This window comes from Panulirus ornatus, chromosome 69 (genome assembly GCF_036320965.1).
Source record: "Panulirus ornatus isolate Po-2019 chromosome 69, ASM3632096v1, whole genome shotgun sequence".
Classification (NCBI taxonomy): domain Eukaryota; kingdom Metazoa; phylum Arthropoda; class Malacostraca; order Decapoda; family Palinuridae; genus Panulirus; species Panulirus ornatus.
In genome coordinates this window covers 18814182-18828712 of record NC_092292.1, presented here as the reverse complement: position 1 = coordinate 18828712, position 14531 = coordinate 18814182, and the positions used below count along the sequence as shown (strand labels likewise).

The 14531-nt window shown below is 43.1% G+C and overlaps 1 protein-coding gene across 4 annotated transcripts in view; it reads right to left on the bottom strand.

The window, feature by feature from the left end:
• The window catches only part of grh (grainy head), a 216022-nt gene that overhangs the window by 8246 nt on the left and 193245 nt on the right, over positions 1-14531 (bottom strand). For 3 of the 4 annotated variants that reach the window (XM_071660207.1, XM_071660213.1, XM_071660211.1), the window contains exons 7-11: positions 8591-8647; positions 4975-5079; positions 2836-2937; positions 2022-2201; positions 1320-1366 (exon numbers count right to left, since the gene is read on the bottom strand). In XM_071660207.1, the coding sequence (XP_071516308.1) occupies positions 1320-1366; positions 2022-2201; positions 2836-2937; positions 4975-5079; positions 8591-8647 (491 nt within the window). The remainder of the gene's footprint in view (positions 1-1319; positions 1367-2021; positions 2202-2835; positions 2938-4974; positions 5080-8590; positions 8648-14531) is intronic. The other variant, XM_071660212.1, reaches the window with a different exon arrangement.

The window sequence follows — 14531 nt, the reverse complement described above, 5'->3', positions numbered from 1 at the left end:
GAACATTCAGAAGGTTTAGGTGGTAAACTTCACAGCCAAAGCAGTTCCACCTTTTCATCGACAAGAAGGACTTTTGATGTCAAGGAAGATGATCCTCAATATTTTTCTAGATCAAATTTTAGGATAAACTTCAGAATTTACTACTCAGTTTCACTACTGGGGAAAACTTCAACGACTTGGCTCATGAGGGGGAAAAAAAAAGACGAAAGCAGTTCATCTGGACTCGAGAATATTTCCAGGGAAGGATTATGAAATGACTTATAAGCTTGTTCAGGTCAGCCGACAGGTGACATATGTATCAAGAAGCATCTGCAACCTAATCCAAATGTCAGGTGGATTTGAGATGACATCAGTTAGACAAGTTCAGAGGACTGATTGACGCCATGGTGGGGGAGGTAGGTGCACTTCCTCAGTTAACCCACTTCATGCCATATATCACAAAGCAAGAGAGAGACACCCTGGTGGAGGAAGCGAGCAAGGTGAGGGCTGAGGCAATGGTGCAGATCTACTCTCCTCTCTGCGAACACCCAATTGATCTAGAGCACAGGAAATATGGGGTAACATTATTGGATTCAGCATCAGTTTTCAAGCCTAATGTACCACTGCCTGGCTTGGTGACTTAATCTAATTAGAAGATACTGTAAAAATTTTCTTTTTTGGTCATTGATATAGAATTCCTAATCTTGTTCACAACTGGAATTAACTGTAAAAAGTTTATATTTCAGGAAAATATAAAATATAACTCATCATAATTATAGACAGCACAGGCAGTAGTATTATTTATTACTATACTGCCATTCCCTGCATTGATCAGCACCAAGATGAAAATATTTTTTTTTCAGTCTACCCTTGCATGACCATATCTCTGAGTGGTTACAATGAAACACAGAAGACTGCTGCTCTTGAGTTACGTGCTAACAACATGCATCATGCAGGTGCCATTGAAAGGGGACAGAGAAAAGAAGAAGAAAAAGATCAATGGCTGAATAAGAAACAGGAGATTTATGTATAGACCAAAAATGATACTATCTTCTTGTAGTGAGCTGAGCACCATAATTCCTAACGCAGGGACGTATTACGTCATTCGGAAACAACACTACGTAGTCGAGAAGTTCATGTACACACACACGTGACTGATTTACCTTACTGGAGAACAGAAATGTTATATACGGATTTTTATATTCAACCGTTTTTTTTATATTTGACTGTGTAGTGTTATTTCCGATTTCTATTCCCTAACATCTAGCAGCTTCACTATATGCTTTACTGTGTTGATCAAGGGGGAGGAGGAGGGGGAAATACAGGTTGTTAATACTTGCCCATTTTCAGAGTCGTGGTTGTAGAACCCTTGTAGCTCCATTGGCATCTGTGAAGGAAATTAGTCATTAAGCAAGTACAGATCTGAGGATTGAAGTCACTGGGCTTTTACAATGATTTCCTTCACTCACGAATTAAAGGTCTGTTAGCCTAGCTTGATGAATTTATTGACTACAAGTACATTTTAGTTCCTTCTTGTTTAGGATACCAGTTTTAGGCGACTAGATGATCTTAGCGATTTCATTGTTATTGAATAATTATAATTGATATTCTAAGTGACTGCGTTGGGAAAATTAGAATTAGACAACCGACTGAATAGGAATGATAATCAGAAAATGAAAGAGGCAGGTTCTTGTTTGATGACATGGGACTTCCACCCACTGTCCACCGTGTGGGTGATTACCAACCAAGTAATTTGGGTGGTTCAAGGCAATTAGAGATGATGCCGACACATCACTCCCTCGTGTACTGAGGTCGTAACTCTACGATGCTATACACCTCCAGTGGTCTCCCAGTGTTCCTGCAGGCCTGGGAGACTTTTAGTGTTACAGGACAGAAGTTGAAGTAGGAGGGATTTTCAGCTGTGAAACAGATCGCATCAAAAGAAGCAAATCTCGAACGAGGGAGAAATGGGGTTTATAGCAAGAGGAGAGAGAGAGAGAGAGAAAGATATAGGAGGAGGTAGACGAATGAGCCCCAGGTACCTTGTCTAGGTCATCGGCGGGAGTGAAGAGCACGGGTGGCTTAGTGAGGTCCATCATGGAGTAGAACTCGGAGCGTTCGCACGGAGGATGGTACAGATCCTCGTACTTCTTGCGTGTTGTTGCCGCCATTCTTCTCTTGGCTGCCCGTCGCTCCTCGTCCCTCGTTTTCCTCTCCGCGCCCTGCAAGGTGGTAGTGGTGTTCAGAGGTGGTGGTGCTTGTAGAGTAGAGTCATAGGGGTTACTGTGAAGACGTGGATGTAGTGGTGCTTGTAGAAGTAGCAAGTCATAATGGTTACTGTTAGTGGTAAGACGTGGATGTAGTGGTGCTTGTAGAAGTAGCAAGTCATAATGGTTACTGTTAGTGGTAAGACGTGGATGTAGTGGTGCTTGTAGTAGTAGTGAGTCACAGTAGTTATCATTAGTGGTAAGGCTTAGTTCTGTAGGTAAAACCTGGTATACTGCACCCTCTTGATGTGCTCAGTGTTAAACACATTTCATAGAAAACATTTTAGCTTGTCTCTTTGTTATTCACACATTTGATTTACGACACTTCCCCTTATCTAACTTTATACCAAGAATGTAACTAATTTAGACTATTTTTTACGAACACAGTGACTGATATAATGGATCTGCCAATCGTTCAGAAAAAGGAATGTGTAATCAAGGCCATTTTCATCGTATCGCCAAATGGGGACTGGAGTGGATGTGAAAACAAGGAGCAATATACCACTAAAGAAGGAGAAACTCGACCAGTCGGTCAGACCTCCCAACACCCACTCCCTCTGACGTAGTAACAAAGGGAGACACCTCTCACCTTGTCGCAGAAGACCTTAATCTGGCAGTAGCCTCGATGTACCAGGGTCGCCGTGTCTCTGGGATCTTCGTAGGTGTCTACTTGGATATGTAGTGGCAGCCCCTGCAACAGATAAGAAGAGAAGGTCAGCAAGTCATCAACGAGACAAAATTGATAAGATTACAACAAAATTAGGAGACCAGTCGTCATGAAGTGGGGGATAATTGTCAAACAACTCTGCTGCGGACAAGAATGTTTGAGGTCATCGAGTGGGGAAGAGCATCAAACCCTGCAACAAATAAGGAGGATCAGAGAGCATCAGGCGTGGAGGAGATCAAACCCTGAATATACGAGAGTCCAGATGTCACCAGTTTTGGAGCAGAATCAAATCCTTTGTGACATACGAGAACTAGAAATTTCAAAGGAGAGAGCAAAGGGAACACGCTGCAACAGATGACACTCTCACAGGTCCTCGTGTGCGTTATAGAGAGTCGAGACAAAGAGTTTCATGGTGTAAGAGAGGTGAAGCCTGAAGTAGAAAAAAACTATAGAGGATCAGAGGTTATCAAGAGGGCAAGAAACGAGAGGATAAGAGTTCATATAGTGTGGGAAAGAGTCCAGTCCTAAGGTACGCAAAAAGGTTCAGAAGAGGTCGTCATGTGTGGGATGGAGGTACATTCTGCGACAACCCGGAGGATCAGCGCTGCGGAAAAGAAGCAAATCCTGAAAAAAAAAAAAAAGGATTCAAAGGTCGTCGGGCAATAGGCCAAGCCTGCAATAAACAAGAAGGTCAGTGGTAGTCAGGCATGTGGGAACGGGCCAATCCTGCAATAAACAAGAGGGTTAGAGATAATCAGGTCAGAGGTTAAGTCCTACTACAAATGAAAAGAGGGTCTGATGAGAGAGAGAGAGAGAGAGAGAGAGAGAGAGAGAGAGAGAGAGAGAGAGAGAGAGAGAGAGAGAGAGCATGTAAAGATATGAGCAGGGGGTGGGTGGGTGGGTTGGTGGTGACTGACTGTGCAGAAGTGGGGCGTTTCATGTCCCTTGACTTGTGATAGAGGCGAGTTGTGAGACATAGGAATGTGTTTGGTGCCCAGATGGTAAGTGGCAGGAGAAAACGAACGTTAACCGATTTTCGACAGCCATTTCCTCCTGTCCATTGCCGCCTTTATCATGCATGAATACTTGGGTTTGAGTCAGGGAGAATATGCTCTTTAGGAAGGAGAATCTTGGTCAGTCAGGCACCCTGGGCATCGATGCACGAACCTTCGATCTCTGTAGAAATACAAAGAGAATTTCTGGTGTCTGACATACAGTTGTTTCATAGACTGACATAATGATACTTCGAGGAGCAGTTCTCCTGTTAAGAGCGGTAGTAGTAATGGTGGTAGATGTTGTGGTGGCTATTGTGGTTGAGAGAGAGGAGCAGAGACGATCTACACTGTCAAGGTGGGGACAATGATCAGGAATGGTGGTGGTGGTGGTGATGATGGCGAGTGGTTGAGAACTAACTTGTGGTTGTGGGAGCAGTTGGTGATTTAGAGAGGAAAGGGATGACGAGTTGGGGGACCCGGAGGTTTGGTTGGTTAGCAGCCGGGAAGAAAAAAAAAAAAACAAAAGCAGACAGTGGAAGCCAGGCAGGTGCGAGAGTCTAAGCAGTGTGGTCTCTTGGAAACACAGCTCTACGAAAGGACAACAGTAGCTAAGATAGGGTATATAAACGTCACTTGCAGGACAGGTCGACAGGATAAGTCCCATAGTGGACTGAATAGATATATAGCTGTCATATGCATAAAAATTTTGCCATATCTTGCCCATGGTCCAATGTGAAGGACAGGCGATTGCCCGACTAGGTAAATGCTAGGAATAGTTAATCAAGGAGGCAGCCAGATATGTCTAGTAATTAAAGATCTCCAATGAAAGAGGAGGACGAAGGATATAGTTAGTCTGTTAGAGGTCTCATAAGCTAATAGCAAGGGTTTGTTAGCTAGTTTGTTAGGTATGTTAGTAACCTTAAGACAAGGCCAGTTAGTATGTTAGTTACAGTGGGCAGGGATTCCTCAGCGTTAGTGTGTTAGTAAAGAGTGCTTTTAAAGCCTATGGCAATGGTGGGTGTGGTCCCCAGGTGAGTAAACTGGAGTCCCTAGAATTATTGGTCACCTGGGTATGGAGAGCTAGTGGCTTGGTGGATCGGGATGAAAGGTGGTGATGTGGAGGAAGGAAGAAGACCTCATGCGTGTCCACCTGAATGTGCAGCGGCGGACCCTGAAAGATACATGGAGGTGAGTGGGGGATGATGATGAGTGGTGGTGGTGGCGAGTGGTGGTGGTGGTGAATAGTGATTATGAGTGGTGGTAGCGATTGGTGGTGGTGGTGAATAGTGATTGAGTGGTGGTGATAATGGCGTTGAGTGGTGGTGATGTTTATGGTTGATTGGATAGCTATGGTGATGACAGTGGTGATGGTAATGAGTGGGAATGGTGGTGAGTGGGTGATGATGATGGGTAATGGTTAGTGGTGGTAATGGCGTGTAGTGGTGATAAATGGCGATGATCGGTTGTGATGGTGGTAATTAGTGGTGATGGTGGTGATGGGTTTTCGTGATGATGGTGGTAAGTTATGGCTGTGGTGAATGGTGGGTAATGGAAATAAGTGCTCATCGTAGTAGGAATGTTGTGGGTGGTGATGGTGGTAAATGAAAAATGTCAGGTCGAGTGTGGAAGAGATAAAATAAAGAAAGAGGGGGAGGAAAGGAGGAGGAGGAGGATTGAAAAAACTAAGGACTTGAATTCAAAAGATAATATACGTGGATGACAGTGGGGTTTGTAATGTCACTGGTGGAACAGTGATTTGTATGTGTGTGAGGGATGGGAAATGATTACAGTAGATCAGTAGATGCTCCCTCTATATATATGGAAGTGATTCAAGACAGGTATGTAGGCATATATATATATATATATATAAGCCCTCAGCAGCAGAGCCATTGATAGGAGAGATTGATATCAGTCTTATAATAGATGTGGTAGTCAGGGTGAAGTATGTAGCATTAGTTTGATGGCTTGTAAGCGAATACGAGACGAATCTCAGCGTCTGGTCTACAAAACCATTAGAAGCAGACCAACTCACGAGTGTACACAACCATACAAAGCAAAAAATATATAACAAAATTGAGTGAAAAATTAACTTTAGGTTTAGATCACACTGTATATTAAACTAATCTAAGACCATAATAAATCAGAAGGGAAAACAGAGAGTAAAGACTGAGCAGTGAATATGACAACAAATGAAGCTAAAGAATTTTATGAGGATGAAGATGTTCTAGCGAGTGGCGAAGCTGACACAGGAGGAGGGAGGTACCACCTGTGCAATGCGATGACAAGACACATGGATAACGCAGGTAACATACGGAGGTGACAAAGATTTGTGTGGTGCAACGGATGATACTTTCCTGCGCCAGTAAAGAAACAAGTGACATTAATTTGAACTGGGATATGCAAAGAATAGGTGAGTCTATCGTCTGTGTGTGTGTGATAAGAGAGAGATGTGTGTACCTTGTGTGTATGTTTGACGGGGTTCTAGTTCTGCGTTGTGCCAATTTTCTTCACATTTTTCCTTCATTTGTGAAACTGATTAAGATTCCGCGTCGTCTTCCTCAGTGCAGACCCTCGGAGGTCATCACCCCTGCCTTGATCTTTCCCTGATCTGTTCTCAAGTCCCTTTCCTGACCTCTGTACAGTATCCTTGATCTCTCGCTTCCTTCCTCATCCCTTCGGTAGCTCTTGACCTTTCCTCACCAGCGCCCCCTAAATTCCGATCAGCAAGTTGGTCTTCCTAATCCCCCAATTAGCATCTCTTCCTGATATCTTGACCTCCTGACCCCAGCCTCATTATCTCTCTGACCAGTGAATATATTTCCTGGCGTTGTCTCTTTGACTTATCTCTCCGGACGATCTCTTACAAGTCCTTCGTCATTATCTCGTCCAAGTCTCCTCTGTCTCAAGGTCCTACAACATCCATAGAATTGCCGCTCTGTGAGGTCTTTTGCACCTACGGAGGTGCCGCCCGCGGTCATGAAGACACCGCCCACGCCCTTGGAAGGGTAATGGCCCACGCCCATGAGGGCACCGCCCATACACAAAGAAACCGCCCACAGTTCCCTTAGTGCTTTGGTGTAGTTGACCCATTCCATGTCCATCTGTCTGTCTCTTGCAGCTCGGCTATGAATTGTCATTTTTTTCGGTGTCTCCATAATTTAGTCGTCATACTTATCTCTCTCTCTTCCTATGGATGTCTGTCGTCACACCCAGTAACCGACAAGATCAGAATGACAACACTCCTGAGCCGGTATCTTCCACCGTTATTCGCATTCTGTATGCAGGGCATATCGTAAGATCAAATAACCTATCAATAATGCACTGCTCTGTTGAAACACACCTTCCATAATCATCTCGTACAGCCATAGATGTCTCGGGGGATAATAACTATCCATGAAAAAAAAGAACATTAGATCTCAATGCTAAATGACTGAATCAAGGGAGCAGGTAGTAGCCGGATGATGACGTGTGTAGGCGATTGTACGACGAATCGGCCACTGAGTGCGGCTGTGGGTGTACGTGGGCTTTTATAACCTCGGCTGCGTCCGTATCCTTGCACTCTGGACGTCAGATTTAACTCGACACATTCTGATATTTAATACATCTTTCCCAATATGATTCAGTCGAGATCTAACAGTGCAAAATGAGGCGCTGTACGTATCAACGCTGTCGAAACTTTCGAGACCAAGTCAAGAATGTTAGTTGGAGGGTGAGGGAATGGGACACGGACGCTCCTCCAGTTTTAGGGAAACTTGCAACCCAGAGGTCAGCAGCCGTCACCCCCCCTTAGGGACATTATTCCTCGTTTTATGGCCATAGGTGAGAGGGACTGGCATCATCACCACCACACGTCTGGCTGGCCACACCTCCCGTGTCGACAGATCGGCTGTCTGACGAACACGACATCGCTGCCACGGCACGAGGCGAGCTGCAGATAAATCCCAAGTATAGGAAGGATAGCTGTACTGGTCCTCTCTCTCTCTCTCTCTCTCTCTCCCCCCCTTTCGGGTTCTTCCCGACCCTCGCTCCTCCTGATACACCAAATTATAGTGCCGGCGAGGCTGTTCATTATAATTCAGGCCAAGAATACCCGAGCGTAACTTTTTGCCGCATAGATACTGGCGCTCTGGCCAGCCTGACCCACGCGGGAGAGCTGGCAACATTGCCGTGCACGCGCGTGCGCCTGCGTGGCTCGAATTGCGTGTGTGGATAGAAAGAGAGAGAGAGAGAGAGAGAGAGAGAGAGAGAGAGTAAAAGATCTCTACACGGAATTCAAAACACGAGAACGAAACATTACAGCAGAAGTGACATAATGGCGATGAAAGCAAGAAAGAGAAAAATGAAGGAAGAAAATAATGGAAAATAGGAACAGATACAACTTAGTATCTGTCCTTGTTGTTGCTATTGGTGGAGGAGGAAGATAGTGATGATGTGAGCCATGATGAAGATGACGATAAAAGAAGCAATCAAGAAAGCAAATAACAGAGAAGCATACATAATTAAGCTTAAGGATTTTGAAAACACCGTTGTAATGGTGCGAATTGAAATAAAAAAAACTAGATATATATATATATATATATATATATATATATATATATATATATATATATATATATAAAGACCTGTTACATGATTGAGAACTTCCTGATGTGATGTGCATGTCTGAGAGCAACATAACTTACCTTGACACCCTTTTGGCTGCTGAAGTCTGTACTCAGGCACTGGATAGCCACATTAATCTGCAAGAAAAGACATATAACGTGTCAATATATCAAGTATATATACATATATAAGCTTCAGTCATCATATATTTGCAAGTCGTGATAGATTTCTCCCTGGTATTTTGAAGATATGCTAATGTGAACGTTGCTACAGACACATTGATGTTTTGACAACTTCTCATGAAGTTGTGTCAGTCAGTCAGTCACTCGTTTAGTCAGCCAGCGTCAGTCAGTCAGTCAGCCAACCAGTGAATGGCTTATAGGGACATCACTAAACCCTTCAGAAACGTAACTGACCCAAAACAGGGCTATGGACACCCACCTATATTAAAACACTTCGATCAAAATCATGGCTTGAACCTGGAGAGTTACGACCCTATAGCTTTCTTTTCTTTGCTTGCCGTGAATGCCAAGGTTGACGGCTAACAACACGTCTGAAACCTCCATGATTATCTAAATCTTTTCCCTTAGATCATTTAGATACAGTCTAGATACACAGTCATTATTTCATTCGCATTTTCTCAAACGTATTCCTTTTGCGACAAGACTCGATGCATTTGAAGTAAGGGTGTGCTTATTTAACCTACCAATGGGTTGAATTCCCGAGTAGAGAAAAAGAAATGGATATCTATCACAGAAAACTGTTTCCGCACCTCTTTTAGAAAACGGGATAGTTTTGGTTGCCTACTAACTTCTATGCCACTGTGATTGTGACCCTTCGTGTAAGACTGATGTGAGGAAACACAGACTTTCCTCTCATTTTCTGTTGCACAGTAACAGACGTGAAGGAGTCTGTATCACAAACACTGACATGGGGCATTAAAGTCGTGACGAAGATGATAATGACAATAATGATTATCTTAGTAACCCAAAGATACACACCACTCGGTTCACTCTTCATCAACCTGTTCAAAATTGTTCGTATGAAACATGAAATTATGGCATCCGTGGCACGTGACCGAACTACAAAACTGTGCCAGTAACGAGCAATTCATTCTGTCGCATAGTTAATGCTATGGACATGATTAACTATGTACCACCTGTGGTTGAGGGCGAGAGACAAATCTTTGAATATGATGGAAAAAAAAGCTTATGCGAGTATGGTTACTTGTATGAGTGTGTGAGTGAGTGGGGGAGGGTAAGGAGGAGATGAATCGCCCAAGAGAAGATTGCACGAAATGGGCAAAAGTATCGTACGTCGTGTTAAATCATCATACATTTGGGAGTTAGATTGCATCCCAGAATGCTTAAGTTATCTTATGCATTAGTGGCGTTATCGTACACAGATGTGCGTGATGGGGATTTATCATACACAATTGGGAAAGTTGTATCTAAGGAGCTATTTCAGATGTCAACCAGTTGCGCTCAGGGATGCACATTGTATTTAAAACATTATCGTGCTCATGATCTTCAGTATTGTGCTCAGGGAGGTTAAGCTATCGTATTCAAGGCAATTAGCCTTCTTACCAGAAGCGATTCACTTATTGTACACATGGTGTTAAGTCTTCGTACCCAAAGTGATTAAGTTATCGTACTCAAGGCGCTTAGTGTTCATACCCGGAGATGTTCCATGAGCGTATTCATGGTGCAAACTCCTCGTACCCAGGGGAGTTATCTTACAGAAAGCGTTCAGTCTTCGTACCCTGGAGATTACCATCGAACTCAAAGTGTTTAGCCTTCGTATCCACGAAGGTTCAATTATCGTGCACAGTGTGTTCAGTCTTCACACCAAGGGCAGTTAAGTTACCGCACTCAAGATAATTTCCGTACCTATGGTGGCTAAATTATCGTACTCAAGGTGTTGAATCTTCGTACCCACAGTAGTTAAGTTATTGTACTGAAGATCTTTAGTCTTCATACCCAGGGGGGTTAACATATCGTAGTTAAATCGCTTAGTCTTCGTACCCAAGAAGGTTTAGTTATCATACACGAGGTGTTCAAGTCTTCTTACCCAAGGTTGCGGGACAATTGTGCTCAGGGTGTCAAGTCTTTCTATCAAGAGAGGTTAATTTACCGTATCGATAGTGTTTAGCCTTCTTGCCCAGGAGGGTTAAATTACGGTACACGTGGAGTGTACGGGTCCTATAAAGAATCTCGAACAGCGGAGGTGTGACCAATTATGTGGTGGTAGGAGGAGGAAGTGTGCGACCGGACTGATAATGTTAGCTATCGGGCAGGAAATGTGGGTTTTCGTATTCAATATACTTCAGTTTATAATGAACACTCGTGACCATGTTCATCAACGAGAAACAGTCCGTCTGACTTAGAAATCTAACTAAATCTTTAAGAAACTGGAAAAAAAAGTTATATTTGGTTATCACTAACATATCACGAGAATATCTCTATGGTAGTTTCTATTCGGAATGATGTATTATGGAGCGTCAGGAGAAGAAGGATATCACAGCAGTAATGGACAGCATCATTGTCGAAGCTTCCGTGTGTGATTTCTGATTACTACTGGGATTGCCATCATTTGTGAATTACGGGGACAGGGTTCTACACCTGCGCGTTTATGTACATTGTGTGTGTGTGTGTGTGTAACTCTAACACAGGCATTTCGTACGAGTCTCGTCATAGATATAGTTTACTGAAAAGATTCACGTTACTCCCGTAGACTTTGTGATGTTTGTACGTTCGATTTGTCGTCTCTTCAAAGTACGGATGTTTTGAAGAGACAAACAAGAATGTGACTAACCTGAGCAAGTCACACATCCACGAACCTTCCATAATGAACGGGATATAAACGGATAACATCCAGCTAGAATCTATGTACATATAATGAAGGAAAAAAACAAAAAAAGCAAAACAAAATATCCTGACTACGAGAGAGAGGAAGAGTGATCAAGACATGGACAACAAAAACACTTAAAGTACTGAATAGGTTCTGGCCTTCACCTGCCCCTTTCACCCTTCCCTATGGGTCCGCCAATCGACATAAAGGAAGGTGAATAGAAAAAAAAAAATGTTGCATTAAGATGGAATAGGTTATTAGTTGTGGCCGAGTCAGGACCCAGCCTGACCTCCGCTATCCTGAGGCTGCAGGAGGACGGGATCCTATAGCTGGAGAGAGAGATGTCATCCGACATCCTTCTTTAACCTGTTAAGTATTGCGAGTACGACACTGCGGACGGTATTAACGTCCTCGTGCCCTAAGGTACGTCAACTGTCTATGAAGGTACGAACTTTTGGTCATGACAGTACGATCTTTAAGCACAGCAATATAGCCTTTGATCAGGGCGGTCCTAACCCATATAGTATGATGGCTGGATCTTTGACTTAACCTCCGAGAGTGAGGTCTAACGTCAAGCCATCAAACCCAAAGGTCTGACGGTCGTTTACAAGGGGCGTACCGTCGTGTTTAGTGGGCGTACAGTCGTGCTCAGTGGTCGCACCGTCGTGGTTAATGGCTGTGTCGTCGAGGTCAAGGGAAGTAACGCCACTCGTCGAGGTTTACTAAAGATTTCTCTGCATATTCTGACTGTGAAAAATGTCACAAAGGAATACTGCATATGGGGAGCGACGATTGCAACGTATGTAGATTACCGATATCATTTACTTCCCTTCAATTTACCATCAAGCCATCAAGTTATCCTGCGACGGTACCACAATATAATTCATCAAGAATATATATCAATGATCTTTCTGTTTTTAACTGCTTTCAAACATCCATATATTTCGCACATCCCACCGAATGTTATCAGCTCGGAGTAAAAACATAAGACCCAAAATCATTTTCATTATGAAACTAATTAAACCTGATCGTGCTAGATACACATACTTATCAATGTTTACCAACGTAAAAACAATACGTCCAGATCAACTTGATTATGCTGATGATGCCGATTACAAATTTTGAGCTCACAGAATTAATTCTATCGCTCTCCGTCTGGCTAGCAACCTGGGTAAATGTATATAATCTATGGGTGTCTAACAACCGTGTGGCGTTTGAAGCACCATCTTGAGGAGGTTATTATGGAAATGGATTCAGATGACAAGACTCCACCCTGATTATGGCTACCAATGGTGCTTTCCTCGTGAGGGTCACCTTCTCTCTCTCTCTCTCTCTCTCTCTCTCTCTCTCTCTCTCTCTCTCTCTCTCTCTCAACCTACGTCACAAATGTGCAACTTAACTCGAAAACTATATTCCCTGACCGAACACTTGCTTAAATGCTGAAGCCATTAGCATTAAACACCGTATGATTGGGGAGTGTTACTCATCTTTGGTTCTCTTATCACTCTGGCTAATGATACAGTTCCTGAACCCATGTCGAGGTATAATTGATGAGTGTGAGTGAGTGAGCATGTAGGATATGGTCTATGTGGGTTTGGCCTGTATCGCCATTATGGCGTCTGGAATAAATGACCTGACCTTAATTCTAAGGGTTGTGTTTTTCCCCTCTTTCAAAACCTTTAGTTTTTCTTAAAAAGGCGAGGCCATTTTTGCCTTAAATTGCATAATTTGTATTTATCAGCTTACCCACCACAGAGGCTATTAAGCAAATAAATCTTAAAGCTGTCAAACTTAATTATGCAAATCCAAATCTCTTCACATGCAAGATGCCAACTGATCATAGTGCTTGTCTATGATACAGAGGAACCCCGTAGAAACTACCAAACAAACTCATACACTCTATCAATGACCCCCTAGATTACGCCAAAGGATGAATTATTACCATGTAAATGAATGAACAAACAGATATAAGTTTTCATTTTATACTTGATCGCCATTTCTGACGTTACTGTGGTAATGCCAGCAATTGATGAAGAAAGGTAACATTCGCTTGCATCCATTCTCTTGCTGTCACGTGTAATGCGTCGAAATCACAGCTCCCTATCCATAAACAGGCCCCACAGACCTTTTCATGTTTACCCAGTCCGCTTCACATGCCCTGGTTCAGTCCACTGACAGCACTTCGACCACTGTATACCACATAGTTTCAATTCAGTTTATCCCGTGCACATCTATCACCCTCCTGTATGTTCAGTCACCAATCATTCAAATTCTTTTTCACTCTATCCTTCTTTCACCAATTTGGTTTCCCCTTTTTTGCTCCCTCCACTTCTGATTCATATATCCTCTTTGCCAACCTTTTCTCACTCATTCTCTCCACATGTCCAAACGCTTCAGTACGCCCTCTCAGTCACATTCTTTTTAATACCTCATCTCTCTCTCACCCTTTTATAACTTACTCGATCAAGCCACCTCACATTACATATTGTCCTCATATATATATATATATATATATATATATATATATATATATATATATATATATATATATATATGAGTATATATATATATATGAGTATATATGCTTGTATTTGTCTATCCATTCATTTATACGGTAATAATTCACGAGCAGGATATTATCAGTGACATCACTGCGAGAGGTTGGACAGTAGCATAAAACCTCACACAGTTGGCGCAAGTGGACAAGTTCTTCGTGAGGTTGGTAAAGAAGGGCACTACGTAAGGCAAGCCGCCGTGGGCGCCGCTAGCGATAGTGTCGCAGTGAAGCCCTTGTTGGGTTGGGCGGTCACATATCTGATCCTGCAGGACACAGATGGCGGCGCGGTGGTCCTACTAAGTCAACAGGGACTCTGCACCACTGTAAAAGGATTCAAGCTGGGTAGATAAGAGGGGGGTCCTGCCGCGGTAGGAAGCAACGAATGTTTGATGGGCTGAAGCCCAGCGACTGAAGGCTGGGTCGTAAGGATGTGGAAAGAGATAGAAGAGAGAGGAAATAAGGTCTGAAGCAAGTTATGGTGGGAGTGAAGGTCAGAATAAAAGTAAAGAGAAAGATTTAACTTTAATAAAGTGGACAGAAATTCACTATCAAGCGATCCAGATAAAAGTGAGGCACTGCTGGTACTGATTCTGCAGATTTAAAACTCGTTGTAG